At 42.7% G+C, this 16,003-nt stretch overlaps 1 protein-coding gene across 4 annotated transcripts in view; it reads left to right on the forward strand.

The window, feature by feature from the left end:
* Positions 1-16,003, forward strand: part of ptprua (protein tyrosine phosphatase receptor type Ua) — a 178,718-nt gene that overhangs the window by 104,707 nt on the left and 58,008 nt on the right. For all 4 annotated transcript variants that reach the window (XM_076754324.1, XM_076754325.1, XM_076754326.1 and 1 more), the window contains exons 5-8: positions 4,688-4,803; positions 8,077-8,248; positions 9,527-9,820; positions 15,439-15,759. In XM_076754324.1, the coding sequence (XP_076610439.1) occupies positions 4,688-4,803; positions 8,077-8,248; positions 9,527-9,820; positions 15,439-15,759 (903 nt within the window). The remainder of the gene's footprint in view (positions 1-4,687; positions 4,804-8,076; positions 8,249-9,526; positions 9,821-15,438; positions 15,760-16,003) is intronic.

Below are 16,003 nucleotides of genomic sequence, written 5' to 3' on the forward strand. Positions count from 1 at the left end.
GTGCACCAGGTTGTGATCAGATCTTCCCAGAGCACAGAGAGGTGATGAGTTATATGCCTCCTTGGTGCTGGCATAAAATAAATCCAATATTTTATTGTCTCTGGTGTAGCATGTAACATATTGAGTGAATGTGGGCAGAGTGGAGGACAGAGAGGCATGATTAAAGTCAACAGCAAGAAGAGGGATGGCATGCAGTGTCTGCAGCCTGTTTGTAACTCAGCGCATGACATCACAGGCTGCATTGGCATTTGCTGAGGGCGAAATATACACCAGTAGCACGATTAACATGCAAGATGTAGGAATTCCCTCAATAGATAGTATGGCCTCATGCTAACGGCTAACAGCTCAGTGTTCTTACTGCAGAGTTGTGCTTTAAGAGTGACAGTTACACCATCTATCATACACAAATACTGCCAGCCCTCCTCCCTTCCTCTTACCGCTCTCCTTTGTCCTGTCCACCGGTGTCATCTGGAAACTGTCCAGCTCAGTGTTTGTGCCTGGAGTTAGCATGGTTAGCCATGTCCATGAACAGCATATAATGCTACACTTCTAGTATTCCCAGTCCACATTTCCCATGATGATCAAGGGAAGGGCCTGTTTGTAAGATCTCCTCCTAGCGCAGCCCTCACCCCTGGCATGGTTTCACCATGTCTTCCTCCTGCACTCACAGGACACATTGGTTCTGTCCCCTGAAGCCCCACAGTGTTACAGAGCACTATCAGCTGATCCCTGATGTAAAACAGAGGGGCCATGGCTGTGATCTGGATACCCAGATGTTAAAACCAGTAGAAAGACCAGTGCAAACTCACTAAGTTTAGTGTATGTGGTGCAAGTTAAAAAAGCAGCTGCATGTATGAAGTACTAAACAAAACCTTACCTAAGTTAAGGAAACTAGAGAGAAAGCTCAGAGGTTAGTGAGAGCTGCTGGAAGAGGCTGCAAGTCATTCATTGCCATCTTGAAATAATGTGTAATAATATGTCATATGTTGTTCTTTTCAGCTTGTTCTTCTGCCCTGGTGTGGCCAAAAATTTCAATTCATGCAGCTTTAGATATTGCTGTCTTACCTAAACTACCTGCAGCTTCAGTTCAACGGTACTGACTCTGGTATTGTTGTTGTTCAGAAACCTCATATTTTTCTAATATCCACACTGGCCTTATGTGAGAACGCATATTGTTTTTCAGCTGCAAAAACATGGGGAATATTAACGAATGAAAATGTAGGGTATTTATGAGCTCATGAAATTCAGATATCATTTTTTGGCTCTATTGAAAAATCACATATTTCATATCATATGTTATAAATCATTGAATTCTCACTGGAAAACCAAGGAACTGAAAAAACTCTTACCAAAAACAAGCTATTTTTTTAACTTAAAAAAAAAAAATGCTCATCTCAAAGGTTGCCACTCACCTTCTGTCACCCTGTCCTCAGTGGAGCAGGAGACATGTTCATGGTGATTTTGAATGGGGGCTTTGGGGCGAAGTAGCATTGCCTTGGACACTTTGTATGTGACTCAGGCTGAGTTTAGCCTTGGTGCAAGTGGCGGTGCGTGGACCCTCACTGTGCCTGTTAGCTCAGATTAGGGGACAGTGTCCCTGCCAGGGGCTGTTCTAACAAAGGCCTGATACCGAAAATGCATACATGTGCACGATCGTGTATTATTTCGTACCAGCTGGTGAAACTGCAAGAGCAGTCACCCTTGGAAACAAACACAGTCACGCAAAGATGTAAGTAAACGTTTGTACGCTGGCATGAATTTCCCCACAGGCAGCAAGAATAATGGAACGCTCCCTCAGGAAAGGTTCAAGTCAAAGGCAACTGCTATTCAGTTTGCATTCAAACTCTTTTGACATTTGTGTTGTTTTCCTCTGGAGTCCATGTCTTCATTCTAAACACGTGTTGCAGTCGGGATCAATCCCTCCTGCATGAAGAATTAGAGGTAGCATTGCTAATTCAGAGAGCCAACATCTCAGACAGTCGGAATACACTTGAGACTCAAATTACCTTGCCTCTATTTATGTTTAGTGGTATTAATTAAAGCTAAACAGGTCATGCAGGCACAGTACAGGGCTTTTAGAGTTGAAATCAAATTTTCTCACTCACCATTAATGCAACTGCCTCATCCTCAGTGACTTAAAGGTTTACCTGAAAGTTTATGCTCACTTCCTCCAGACAAAATGCCCTGACTGGCATGACAACAAGTGTCTGTAGGGTGTATGCTCTGCTAGTTTTCACTCTTTACTGTACATATCTTCACTTCTAGTCTATAGTTTGTAATAAGCACAAGGATTAATCATGTGAAATGAGTATGGTGTTGTTAGATTTGTTACCATGCAGCTCTCTCTCTCTGCTTACTGGAGGGATAGAGCATAGAAAGGACCGCAGAGAGGAAAGAGAAAAATGAGCCATAGGAAAAATGAGAAATGCAATTTCTATCATGCCACCCTCGGCCAGATGTTGCTGTTGGTTACTGTGGAAACCAAGCATGACAGTGTGTGTTGTGTGAATAGTGCCGGCCTCTGCATCAGAATTTAATTTTGTCCATCACATTGGTGTCCAGTGGAAACAATTTTCCCAGAACATACCCTGTTTACACCAGTGCAGGACTTGGAGTTATTGTGGTCCATCTCTTTCATGATGGAGGTTATTATTTTCTCATTATATTGTTATCATTTTGCTACATTTCCTGACAAATCTTTCCAGTGTGATATAACGGAGGGTTTAACCCACCATGTGAAACCAGACCGGTGATAGCTCACTCATAGTTAGTCATTCGTATGGTTTTTAGATTATTTTATTAACAGGGTGTTAAAAAGCTGTTCAGTGATGTCATTGGAAGGAGAGTGGATGAATGGATTCGGACAGATGAATTAATTATCATTAACTATAGTAGACAGATAAGCAGAGCTTTCCACTGTCGCATCAGACAATCTTTTGAGATTGCTTTTTTTTTTTTTTGAAGAGTTGTACTCTTTTTACACTTCACAACAATGTCTTCCGACAGTCTGCAGAGGACAAACATGCCATGAAAGCTGCCAAGTAGGCCTGTATGATACAAGTCAAGTATGATGCCGGCTGTACTTTGGTATAATAGCCAAGGCTATAACAGATGTCACAGTATTTACAGGTGAGAAAAGAAGGTGCTGATCTGGTAAAGAAACCCTGTCACATTATGATATCATATATGGCTGTCATGTCAATAACGTTAACTGGAGGTTTGAACATCGTATAGCGCTGTCTGCGCTCCAAAAACAGGGACTGTTTGCACTTCTTGTAGTACAAATGGTATTTACTGTATATATGATTTTGAAAATGACATGTTTTTAAAAAATATGAAGTATTTGGACAATTTTCAAAATAATAGGCTAACGCTCCTCCGCAATGTATGTACCATGTGGAGTTGTTGACCTTTAGAGGCACTATGCAGCAATGTTCTGATGACCATGTTCCAGTTTTGTTCATATCCCATGCTCTGCTAGCACGGCCCAGCATGCTCATGTTTTTTCAGACTGTTCCACACTATTCCACCGACAGGTAGTCGTCAGGAATGTAGCACTGTGCAAGCAGAAGACAGGGGTGAAGAAAACTGCGAGCTTCAAAATATTCCAGAAATCATTTTTGTAAATGTTTTATGGGGAAGGAAATGTATTCAACCTGTTTGTTAGACCTCAGGGAAAAACAGTGTGTTAAAATGCAAATTTAAATGTGTTTGTTTACAAGAAAACTCCCCAGGATTCCTCAAAAATGTTACATTAAAAGGCGACTATGTTTATGTATTACCACTGACTACCATATGGTGTTGAACACATTACAGTAAACAAATGTAATGCTGTTTGTGTGTATTGGCAGGGACTGGTGTGACTAAGTGCGGAGTATTTCATTTGATAAACACAACAAACATGCATTTCAGCATGCAAATTCCTTATGCACATCTTTATCTATGCAAGCGAACAGTAGTGTGCAGTGGAGTCATTTGGTGAAATTAGCCCTGTTTTGCATCTCAGTGGTAGCTATTTCATATTTTATTGAAATTTATGAGAGTTAGCATAAACAGAATGAGGATTCACTTGTGTTCTTGTGTTCTTCAGGGCTTTGAAAGTAATTCAAACTCCAGATTCAGAAGATTCCTGATGCAGGGAGAGTACAATATGTGATGATGCTGCAGAAAGAAAGCATCTCTCTGTGATCGTAGGGAACTGTGTCTCTATCAAACTGAATGGCATATGTGCGTATTTGTCTGTGGAAGGGCGGGTGTAATCATCCGTCTTAAGTTATTTAGCCTCATATTCACCCTTATGATCTATATTTCCTTAATGTATGTGGGGATGAATGCTTCAGCTTGCTTCCAAAGCAGCTGTAGTTGATATGTTAATAACTGATAAAGAATAAAGATATTTTTGCAGGGTATGTGTATATATATACTGTATGCTCACATGTTTTTTATATGTGACTGTGCTATGTGTATACATTCATGTTCATGAGGTTGTATCTAGTCCTGGGTGTGTAGTTACTGTACAGACTCTGAATAAATTACAATTCACATGTGTGTGTTTAATATAGTTAGACAGTGATGCTTGGCTCCAGATGTGCCACTTTCATAACTGTGTGTGTGTGTGTGTGTGTGTGTGTGTGTGTGTGTGTGTGTGTGTGTGTGTGTGTGTGTCTTGTGTGCCCTCCTTCCACAGACAAGGTGCCTCATTTCTCTCGGCTGGGTGACGTGGAGGTGAATGCCGGGCAGAATGCCTCGTTCCAGTGTGTCGCCACGGGCAAAGTTTCTGAGAGTGAGCCCTTCCTCCTGGAGGTGAGAGCAAGTTGTTTTTTTTTATTATCTCTGCTTGAACAGGCAAACCAGCATCTCAGCATCAGGGACTGGAGATTGTAGGACGGAGAAGCAACACAAAGGATAAAGAGAAAGACATAAATAAAACAGGATGTGATCATTTGCTAATCCATTTTTACATATGCTCAATAGAAAACAGTGCAAAGACATGTAATATACTAAAATACTTAATGTTTGACCTTGATTTCTGCTTATTCTGAATATTAATACCAGCAACATGTTTCAAACATGTTGGAACACGAGCAGCTAAAGACTGGGAAAGTTGTGGAATGCTCCAAAAACACCTGTTTGGAACATTCCACAGGTAAACTGGTTCATTGGTAACAGGTGATAGTATCATGATTGATTGAATCACTGAGTGAAGCTTGGTGAAATTTCAGTCTGTTGGGTGCTGCTGCAGGTGTTTCCTTTTCTGAGAGACAATCACAGAAGGTGTAAACTTCACAAGAGTGTCTCACCCTCCAAAAGGATCTCGTAATGGCATGATGTTGAAGTACTGCCCCAAGTCTCACAGATACCTAAAGTAATGTTATGGCCGGGGGTCCATGTTAGGTGTAAAATTGCAAAATGTCCTTACAGGAAGTAGCTTTTGAAGAACTAACAGAAATGTAAATACTATGTGATCACTGGTACAATCAGAAACTGGATCTCCCAGTTCCCAAACTCAATAGCAAATAAATATTCCTGGTACCTGAGGATACCTGTGTATTTTAATGCATTTTATGCATTAAGAAGTCTACATGGAAACGGCAACATAGCACAAAATAGTTTTTACTCTTAGCTGAGGTGGAGAGGTTGGAATATCGATAAAGATGAGATGTGTATGATTGCCAACCTGGCACCCAGCTGGTGAATTAGCACCATCAGCTGTTTATCTCAGCCAACCAACTCCTAATATGCGCTTAACGGTAACGGATGGAAATGTGCATCATTTGCATTTTCTGGAACTTCAATTAAAATTTGCATTACATTTGGAGGGAAACCTGACTAGAAGCTCTGAGGGAGTTTTAAAAGCCTGCATTGCAAGCTTGGGGCTTGAAAGCTTGTTTGAAAGCTGTAGGCATTGAAAGAGGGTTTAAAGAAAAGATGTATTAGTTGCATTGTGGGTGTAAGATACACTGATGTGGAGCTAGATCTACATAAGGGACTACAAGCCATGGTATCTCAGTTCCTGCTGCATTCGCTTTTCTTCTTTAAAAGCTGTCCCCGAACTTAATGGATGTACCAAAGCTAAATCTCTGTTAATATCCAAAATTGAGCGGGAGTCACCTCCTTTGACCTTGTGATGAACTGTGTGGTAGTTATTAAAGATAATGGGAGCCATTATCTTAACCATCAGCATAATACAGGCAATAATATTGTAATTTGATCATGTTAAATAATGCAGTAGGTTTGTGATTCTGAGTTTGTCTTTTAATAGTTGTGTTGTTGCATGGAAATGAGTCATTTGAGGGTTCGGAGGATTATTAAGTTTTTGCCTCTGCTTTTATAGCTTTTTGATTGTGATGGCATTTAGTTTACTAAAGCCCCTAAAGTCATTTCTCTCATGCACCAACTGAAAATAGTTTCAATTTTCTTAGTTTGAATATGAGCTAATATTAGTCTTCAAAAATCCATCCCTGAATGCCTCCACTCTTCCTCTGGCCTTGAAGCCTGCACATCTAAGTGCTTTTGAAATGACGGCAGCAGGGAGAAGGCACTTTGCAAATGAGATCTCAGTATACTTGGTGATCCATCCCTTGTGTTTCCGCCCGATTTTATTTCACACCCCCCTCTCTCTTCTCTGAATTGAAGCCTTTGAAGATCATTGGCATGTGAAAGAGCCATTTTTATCAGTTTCAGAGTTTGCGACTTTGTTGACGGAGCGACACACACAAATGTGCACGCACGCGCACACGCGCACACACAGAGGAAGATGCAAACAAACAATACGAGGCTTGTCTCTTGTAATTTGACAGTATGCTGCAGTGAACTTCTCAGTCTGAGTCAACACTGGCTTCAGCTCCACCTTACTTTTCTCATTAAGTTAAAAAAAAAAAAGGTAGTAACAGCAGAAAATTGAGACATATCACAAACCATTACTGGCTTCTGTTCCTCCATTTGTTGTTCAGAGCCGGTTTGATCATCAACACTGAGTCTGCTAATTGCTGCTTTCTCTTTGATCTCCCTGGTGCTGTAAAGGTCCTCTCTGGGCCAGTCTGTAGCTGCTCTCCTCCACTCTTTCTTCTATTTAGGTAGTCCAAACAAATTGTTAGCATAATGCTTCTTAATCAATTAGCATCACATTTCTTCCGCTGTCCTCTGGCCCAAATTGCAGATGCCTGTCTCAGATGCTGTTTACATCTTTAACATCAACATGTTCTGAGTCCAAACCTTAATTAGTTATTGCACCAACTCTTAATTATCATATGATGTGGGGCACACTGCCAGACAGGAATGACAGTAGACTTGGCAAATGGAAGCATGTGTTTGAAAGGCTGCAGGTGGATGTGGATGTTTAATGTTCGCAATCAAAAATGTGCATGCTGTACTGTGAAGAGTCACTTCAAACTGAGTGCTGAAAACAAAACAAGTCGCAAAGAAATTAAAAAAAAGTCTATGGCACTTTTAGAAAAGAAGAGACAGATTATATTGACACCTATGAGAAAGTTAAAATGAGTTAGAATCTGTAGCTACAGGCAGCCGTGCCCAGCTGCTGTACATCTCATTTCATATTTTCTAACAGCGCTGCATTTTTTCCCCTAAACCAATTTAAACATGCAGATGTCAAACCCACTTACTCGTAAAAAGCATGAGCAGGGGACAGTATACATGATAATCTGTTTATTCCGTGAGAGAGCAGCATACATTGCAGCGCGCACCTGGAACAGCTCATTGCGAGCGTTGGCCTCTGATTTCCTGTTCCACTGGTTGAGCCAATTGCCACTATGCCTGGAGCGCTGACACATTAGCATGGCGAGGGATGAGGAGATGTCAGCTCCAGCCCCTGTGCTGCAGACAACAACCCGGGAGGCCTGTGTCACCAGCCTCACGAGCAAAAACACTGTTGTTACTGGTGACATTTATCACGTATTTATTATCTTGCCATCCCGTGTAGCTAATTCCAACCGTCCTTTGTCTTCCTGTCTGCTTCACAGCATGTCTAATCACTTGAGTTGACTTGGGGTAAACGTGTGGTTGGGTTGTTGTGCTCACGGCTGATTTCGCTCTGTGTGCTCTTTGTCTGGCTGTCAGCGGAGAAACGGCATGGTGCTGGACACTCCCTTTCTGTCTCGGTTGAGCCACAAACGGCTGATGGCAACTTTCCAGGTGGAGGCGCAACGTGGGGAGCAGGACCTCTACCGCTGCATCACCCTGTCGCCCAGAGGTGCCACCGTCTCCAACTTTGGAGAACTAATTGTCAGAGGTAAGCTTTAGATTTAGGAACATGTTCCATTGAAAATGTAATCAGTTACTCATCATTCACTCATAAAGTCATTGCATTACTTTACTTTGTCATTTGTTCCGTTACTCATTACATTACTTGCATTTCTCAACCTTGCAGCTCTGTCATAGGTGCAGTTAAACATGTCAAATCTTGCATTTCATTCTCAGGGTTTTCGTGCAACTCTGTGTCGTAGAATGACAAATTAATGAAGCCTGAAAAAAAGGTTTTACTCAGTAAGGCGCCGGGCAGGCAAGGTACAGTTAAAGAAATAATTCAACATTTAAGGAAATTGCTTATGTGCTCTTGTTCTGAAAGTGAGGGGAGATGATCGATACTAATTAGGAGTTAGGATGTGGTTAGCTTAGCTTAGCATTAAGACTGGATGCACGGAAAGAGGACTAATTAACATGTCATATTTCAGTTGTTTACTTCATGCATGACTAAAAAGGTAAAGAGAGAGACCAACGATGCAATGATTTATGAACTTTGGACAGAGCTAGCTGATTCCCCTGCTTCCAGCCATTATGCTAAGCTAGGCTAACAGTATCCTGACTCCAGCTCAGTTAACAGTAACACTCACTCTCAAACAGAAAACACGTTAAAATGTTTTAAAAATGCTAAATTACTCCTTCAAGTACACCATCAGGCATTCACAGGTCATAAAACGCTCTGGAGGCAGGTGTAGTCGCTGTGCATTGTATTAGTCAACAACCACAACACCTCACCTCACGCATCACAACATCATGTGATGAATTCATTTGATGTTCACTAGGTTGATAAGGGTCATATTATCCATCAAGGCTGAATTTTTTTATTACGCAGAGGACAGAATTAGTTATATAATTATTCATGCAAATAAGCCCTTATTCAGCATCATTAGAGTGAAAATTAAGAATTTACAACATTCAAGAGTCTCTCTCTCTCTCTCTCTCTCTCTCTCTCTCTCATAGTCTTGATGTGATTAAAATATTTTTATGACTCGATGCTCTAGCAGAGCAGAAATAATGTTATTGAATCTGTAAAACAGAAAAGAGAAAAATCACTGACAGAAATCCTTGATTTCTCCTCTGCGAGCATGACTTGGTTCTTTTCTGCTGAGCATGTTTGACTGTTTTTCATCTGTGTTCGCGAGGATGCGTTTTCATAATTTTCCTGTTGTTTTTCAGTGGTATTGCTCATAAACAATATCAAAAACTTCTTCTAATAGGATTGTATATTTATATTTACAGTATGATGACATGGCATTCTGTATTGCAGTGCCTCCAACACCGATTGCTCCCCCCCAGCTCCTGCGGGCAGGCCCCACCTATCTAATCATCCAACTCAACACCAACTCCATCGTGGGGGACGGGCCAGTCATTCGCCGGGAAATCCAGTACCGCGCCAGCCAGTCCATGTGGACGGAGACTCACGGTGTGGGCTCACTCACCTATAAGGTTTGGCATCTGGAGCCAGACACAGAGTATCGCATCAGTGTGCTGCTCACCCGGCCTGGGGAGGGGGGCACCGGAGCACCTGGACCCCCTCTGATCAGCAGGACAAAGTGTGCAGGTGAGTCAGATCAAGCATGGAGTCCTCCTCCAGGATTCTGCATAGCATCCATGGAAATGGAGCAAATTAGTTTTAGTTACAAACACAGACAGAGCTGCTGTGGCTCAGGAGGTAATCCTGAGGGATATACCTCAGTGGGTAGGGCTTAAGTTTTAGTTTGTTTTCTTTTTATCAAAATGCATTGAAAAGGGCAAGAGAGGAGGAGACTAACATCAGGAGTTGCTATTTCTATCTATACTAAGATAAACACTAAGATTTACCTCGATCACTGACAGCATTTTGGCCTCTAGACTGCCTCTGAAGCTAATAAGTACTTTCACAACTGCTCGATCTGCTGATTTTTTTCTGTAAATCAATTAATTAATTAGTCTATAAATGTCAGAAAGTAGAGAATGTTCATTGCAAGTTTACAATAACATTGAAAAGCAGCAAATCTAGAAGCTAGAAATACATTTTTTGCTTCATGAGTGGCTTCACCCTTTAAACATGATCAACACAGTATGCATCAAAACTCTTCTTATTCTCTGAGTCATAATTCAGTCACAACCAAGCAGACTGACATCATTCATACACTAGTTTATTCAGCAGGATTTAGTCTTTTTTATGTAACCTTGTTTGGAATCTGCACGTACACGGTTGCATACATGCAAAGCTTATTGGCAACTGTTGAGCCGAAACTTGAATCATGCTTATTCCAAACAATAGCAGAGACAAAATTTAGAAATATAAGCCTTGCTCATTTTGCCCTTTGAATAGGTTCTTATCTGGCTGCATGGCTCTGAGGATGGCAGTGTATGTCACCCCACCGCTTTGCTCCACACTGAAATATCTCCACACTTGCTACATGGATTGCAGTGAAGAGATAGTGACAGTGCCAAAAGCCAATTAATCACAACCAGAAGGTGCTAGTTCATTAATAGTCGACTGACTGATCAATTAATGGACTCAGGACTAATTATATTAAAATGCACACCAGCCTCACGCTGTCCTCGGCTGCTCAGTTTTTGTGATGTCCTTTGACCCATAGAAGACCAGCCCCCAAAATACAGCACACTGCAACTTGCTCTTACCTCGCCACTGATTGTCTGTGTAATACATATTAATGAGTGATATGCACCTCTGACATCCACTCTTAGTCTCTTCAGTAAAGCAAATCTGCATAGGAAGAGATACCACATGCACTTTTGGCCTGATGAAATGTTAGGAGAAAAACATTACACAGCTGCTGTTCTTCATCCAGCTTGTTTCACCATTTAGTTCGTGATTGCACTTTTCAGTTTGATTAGCATGTTTGTGTGACAGCTTGTGCCACATTTGTGTGGTCTTTATTGTTTTGGTGCTTATCAAATAATGAATGACAGTCTGTCAGCCTGTATAAAAAGTATCTTGCACCACATTTCATTGCTTCAAGCCACGGCACATCTTGGAGCCACTTTTCAGAGAGAAGTCTTTTGTGTTTCTTGGGTTTGGTTAAACATTTCCAAAGTGGCCACTTGGTGTCTGTTGTTTTTCTGGACATCTCTCACAGTAGGATACTTAACTGAGTCAAATGTGTTGACAAGAAATGTTAGACAAGACCAATGACAGTTGCTACCTAGTGCGCTAAATGCTCATTTTGAAACGACCGGACACTGGAGGTTACAGATTTCAGATTTTTGTCATGCATGCTATGACATCGCTCATGCACACTGCAAACTGAATACTTCTGGAATTGGCACAAAACAAGAAACAGACTGTTATCAAAGTCTGTTCCTGCTCTTATGCTCTGAGATTCACCTGAGTTCTGAGCTGCAGCTGGGAGCTGCATCAAACTGTTTTGATGCATCACTTAACAACTTGTAGTTTGCCTGCAGCCACTGAGAACAAAATGTGTGTTTGTTGTCATTGCGGCATGGAAGGTGTCAGATGCTTCTTATGTATCCTGGGCTTACCTCTAATAAAAACATATATTTAAATGAGGAATCGAGGTATTCTTGCAGTCATTTACATGCAAGACAAGGATCGTGGGAGTTGTGTGAAAAACAACAGACAATGTGTGAAGATTCATAGTTGAAGCACCACACCTTGGGTTAATGACTGGTCTGAACCCAGCTGCAGAGGAAAGTTTAGTTCAAGGAAAGTTTAGTTGTGTGGTATTAAGGAGCTCATGTCATAAGAGCGGAGGACAGGGTCTTCTCGCTACCTCTCATCTGTGTTTTAGCCGCAATGCTGCTCATCCGGGTGAAAAAGGCACCCCGCCACTCTGTCAAGTAGACAGCGTGACGTCCCTGTCACCTGCCATGCTCTTTGATCCGCGCTCGTCAGTGTCTTCCACTCGCCCACCTCCTGTCAACTCCCATTGCTCATCTGAAGCTTTATCCCCGGGGAGAAAGCAGCAGACAGCAGAGGCCCTGTGACACAAAACTCTGGATGAATTTGTCTTCCTAATGTGTCACAGAGAGCCATGTCTTTTAGCACAGTGACTCCTCTTTTTGGACAGTCGTTGAGTGTGACATTTCATACTGACTGGTGCAGAGGATTGCAATCCCATGGGGCCATTGTGGAGGGTGACCAGCCGCACAGAGGCCCAGTTCAGATGCTAAACGAATGATGTGCCCGTTTGCTTTCCCCCCGGTGTTCATGCTTTTTGTGTGGCTACAAATAAATGACCTGGGCACGAGTGCAGATGCACCATTCATGTACCGTAGCATTCATGCTTCCTGTCTCTTGATTGCAGCAACTACTGTATGTGCATAACAGCACATTTCAAGTTATTCAGATGGACAGATTTTTTTGTTTGAAGGAAAATGAAACAATCCTGTTGAAAGTTGGTCTCAATGCCTCAATATTCTTATAATGAAGTGCTTGTTAGGTTGTCTAACAGTGCCTAACCCCCTTCCAACACCATACAGAGGACGACCACATCTGACAAAGATTGGTCGGATGTGTGGAGGTCATAAAGTAGACAGTTTCTGATGTTCTCTCTAATCAGTGCTTGTCTCTCCTCAATGCCTATACGGGAACGTGCATGTGATCATGGGAGACAAGTTAACAGGGGTTTATTATCTATTCTGCTGGATTTACTAAGGTCACACACTTGGCAGCTGTCAGTTTTTTTCTTTTCTTTTCAGCTAAATTATCATAAGTTCAAGACGTGTTCGACTGTAACTTGTAACAAGAATGTCGAAAAGCTTTACAGGAGAATATCCTCTGTATCAGCTTAAACTGTCATGAGGCCAGGGCACATCAACATGATTTAAATATGAGAGGTTAAATTTCAAGATATTTATACCTGCAGAAACTCATTCAGAATAGTCATGTCACCAGTCCAAAGCCCATGGGCTTCAATGGTAAGTATCAGGGTGTGCACTGATGGCCCATCGTAATTCCTACATAGCTCCTGGCATGAGGGACAGGCCTCAGTGGCAGCTCATTGAGGCAGCTGTTAATGTGGATGAGGGGATGAGATGAAATGTGCAGACCCATCGGGACTCTTCCTCATTCATTTTTTTTTCACTTCCCCTATTCCTCTCTTGTGCAGCCTCCCCCACATCCCTCCTTCACCCCCTCTGCCTCTGGCGAATCCCTCTGATTAGGCTAATCAAGCTGAATGTCAGTTCGGGGCAGGACTGGTGGAGGTCTGGCGGGTGGCGAGGACAGGGCCGAGCCTGCTGCGGCGCTGCAGTAATGATGAGTAATTGTGTCTTGAGCAGAAACTGCACATTCATCCAGTGGGCCTCTGGTGGCAGGCCTGGTTTTAGCAGGATTAGACTGCTTTACAGAGCTGATATTGTTAAAAAGTTTTACTGTATGATTGATTGAGACTCTTCCATGGGAAGGTTTTCGCTTGTATCAGTATCAGCTGTGAAGACACAAATCAGACCAACTCTGCCTGTTTCGCCCTTTTGGGAAAGAGCAAATATCTTTCAAATCAGCAAGGACTCTCAGGACATTGCCTTCTCTGTCTCGTCTCTGTACCCTCAGAACTGATGTCTCCTTCCTGACAGTGCTTCGTTCATTTACACTGCAGCTTTTGATCTATGTTTAGTGAAGCAGCGGGGCTGGAGCTGTTGCCTCCCCAGTCCAGCCCACCAGCAGTCTGCAGCTCTGCACTGCCAGCCTGTGCCATGCTGAAGGCATTGCCCTCCACTTGGTTTATCTGATGTCTCAGCAGTACACTTGAAGTTTCAGGCCAGCCTACAGGACAGAAATAACCCCCTGTGCGCTTGAACTGGACGTTTTGCGTGACAGGGACATGGAGATCTGCAATCACAGCTTTCACACATGACAGCATTAATTAGGCTTCAGCCGTTCACAATTGATTCTCTGCCAAGGCTGTGCACTGGTCTCTTACCGAACTTGTTCATGTTAGTAGAGATGGGAATGTAGAATGTTGTGTTGTGTGCTGCTTCTTCAGGCAGTTTTATGTTTTTCATTGATTCACCCCTCTATAACCTCATAGTGTAAGCTTGTAAAGTCAGCTGCAACTGTTGCTGTCTCCTTTTTCCCATCAGTATTCCTCTTTTAAGCTGTACCGGGAAAGATTTTTAGGTGAAAACACAGTTGTCTTTTAAGCATAAATCTCAAAATTGTGCTACAACAGAGAACAGCATCTCATCCCTGTGAACTAGAAATAAACCGATCATGGTTTTCCATCCACACATCCATCCATTTTGTTTTGAAACAACATCCAGTAGCCAGACACCTGTCTGCCTGCTTCCATCGTTTAGGGAGACTTCCAGGTTCAGATCTAGATTCTCAGGCTTGATGGCACGTGTGGCCCTTAGGTCTCCTCCTAATTAGACGTGCTCAGAATACCTCCAACACCTCAAGAGGCATCCTCATAAGACGTCTGAACAACCTCAAATAGGTGCAGTGATTCGACTGCACATTCCTTCTGAATGTCTGGAAAACCTCATGCTCACCCTGCCCCTCGGTGATGGTGATGGTGAGGTACCCTGAAAACGATGCTAGTCATGGCCGCTTGTTGACCAATTCTTTCGGTCAAAGCTCATGACTCTAGGAAAGGGTTGAAGTGTAAATTCATCACTTACCTCATGGGTCAAGAATTCTGTCGCTCAGTTTCTGACTGTGAAATTGTACCACAATGTAGCTGTTGATAACCTCTAATACAGTTCACTTGTAGAGATGAAATCAAAGAGAATTATTATCAACTCTGCGGTTTTCCTTCATGATTTTCGTCTTTTAGTTCTGTCTTTATAATCTGTGACCTTCCTGTTTTGGTTCAGTCTCACTGCTCCTTTTCAGCAGCAGTAGGCAGTGAAGTGAAAAGCTCTGGAAAAACCTCCACTGTACACGAACTGCCCAGCAGCAAACAGCAGATAAAACTAGCGACTAGCTGGTGAACACAGTGGAGCATTTAGCAGCTGCACAGCCAGAGTTTTTTTTCCAAAGATGTTTTTAGGTATTGTTTATCTGAAATTTGTCAATCTGAAAAAGTCTTTCCCTGCAACATGATAGATTTACCGAATTTACCCAAATGTATCCGGTTTGAGTATTGACACTGAGAAACAAAATACTGTCAGTGAGCAATGACAGTTTTCTCTTGGATTCCCTTTGAGAAAAATGAGCTCACTGTTTGCACTTTATTGATATCATTTCTGCTTCCTGTCCCTCAGAGCCCATGCGTGCCTTGCGAGGTCTGACAGCTTCAGAGATCCAGCCCCGGCAGCTGGCCCTTCAGTGGGAGCCGCTGGGCTACAACCTCACCCGCTGTCACACCTACACCTTGTCCCTCTGCTACCGCTACTCCATGCCAACAGGGGGCAGCGGAGGGAACAACGCCACCGTCAGAGAGTGCCTGTCCGTGGAGCGGAACATGTCTCACTTCACCCTGAGAGACTTGCCACCCTTCCGCTCCGTCCACGTCCGACTGGCGCTGGCCAACCCCGAAGGCAAGAAGGAGAGCAGAGAGGTCACCTTCCAGACTGAGGAAGACAGTGAGTGAGCTCTTATTTTACCCACTCAACAGCAGACAGGACATCAGATGCAGGGGTTTGCTGAAATATGGCATGCAGTTGTTCCCCACAACTGCAACATCACTATGGAAAACAGGGCTGTTTTTTTTATGTATGCTCTCAGACTGTTTATTGTCGTAGCTACTCAGCTCCGGCTTCAGATCTTCTTGAATTTCTAGTTTTCTGTGCATGCGTCTTCATGCTCAGATAATTACTGTGCACCGCT

This window comes from Chaetodon auriga, chromosome 17, assembly GCF_051107435.1.
Source record: "Chaetodon auriga isolate fChaAug3 chromosome 17, fChaAug3.hap1, whole genome shotgun sequence".
NCBI lineage: Eukaryota > Metazoa > Chordata > Actinopteri > Chaetodontiformes > Chaetodontidae > Chaetodon > Chaetodon auriga.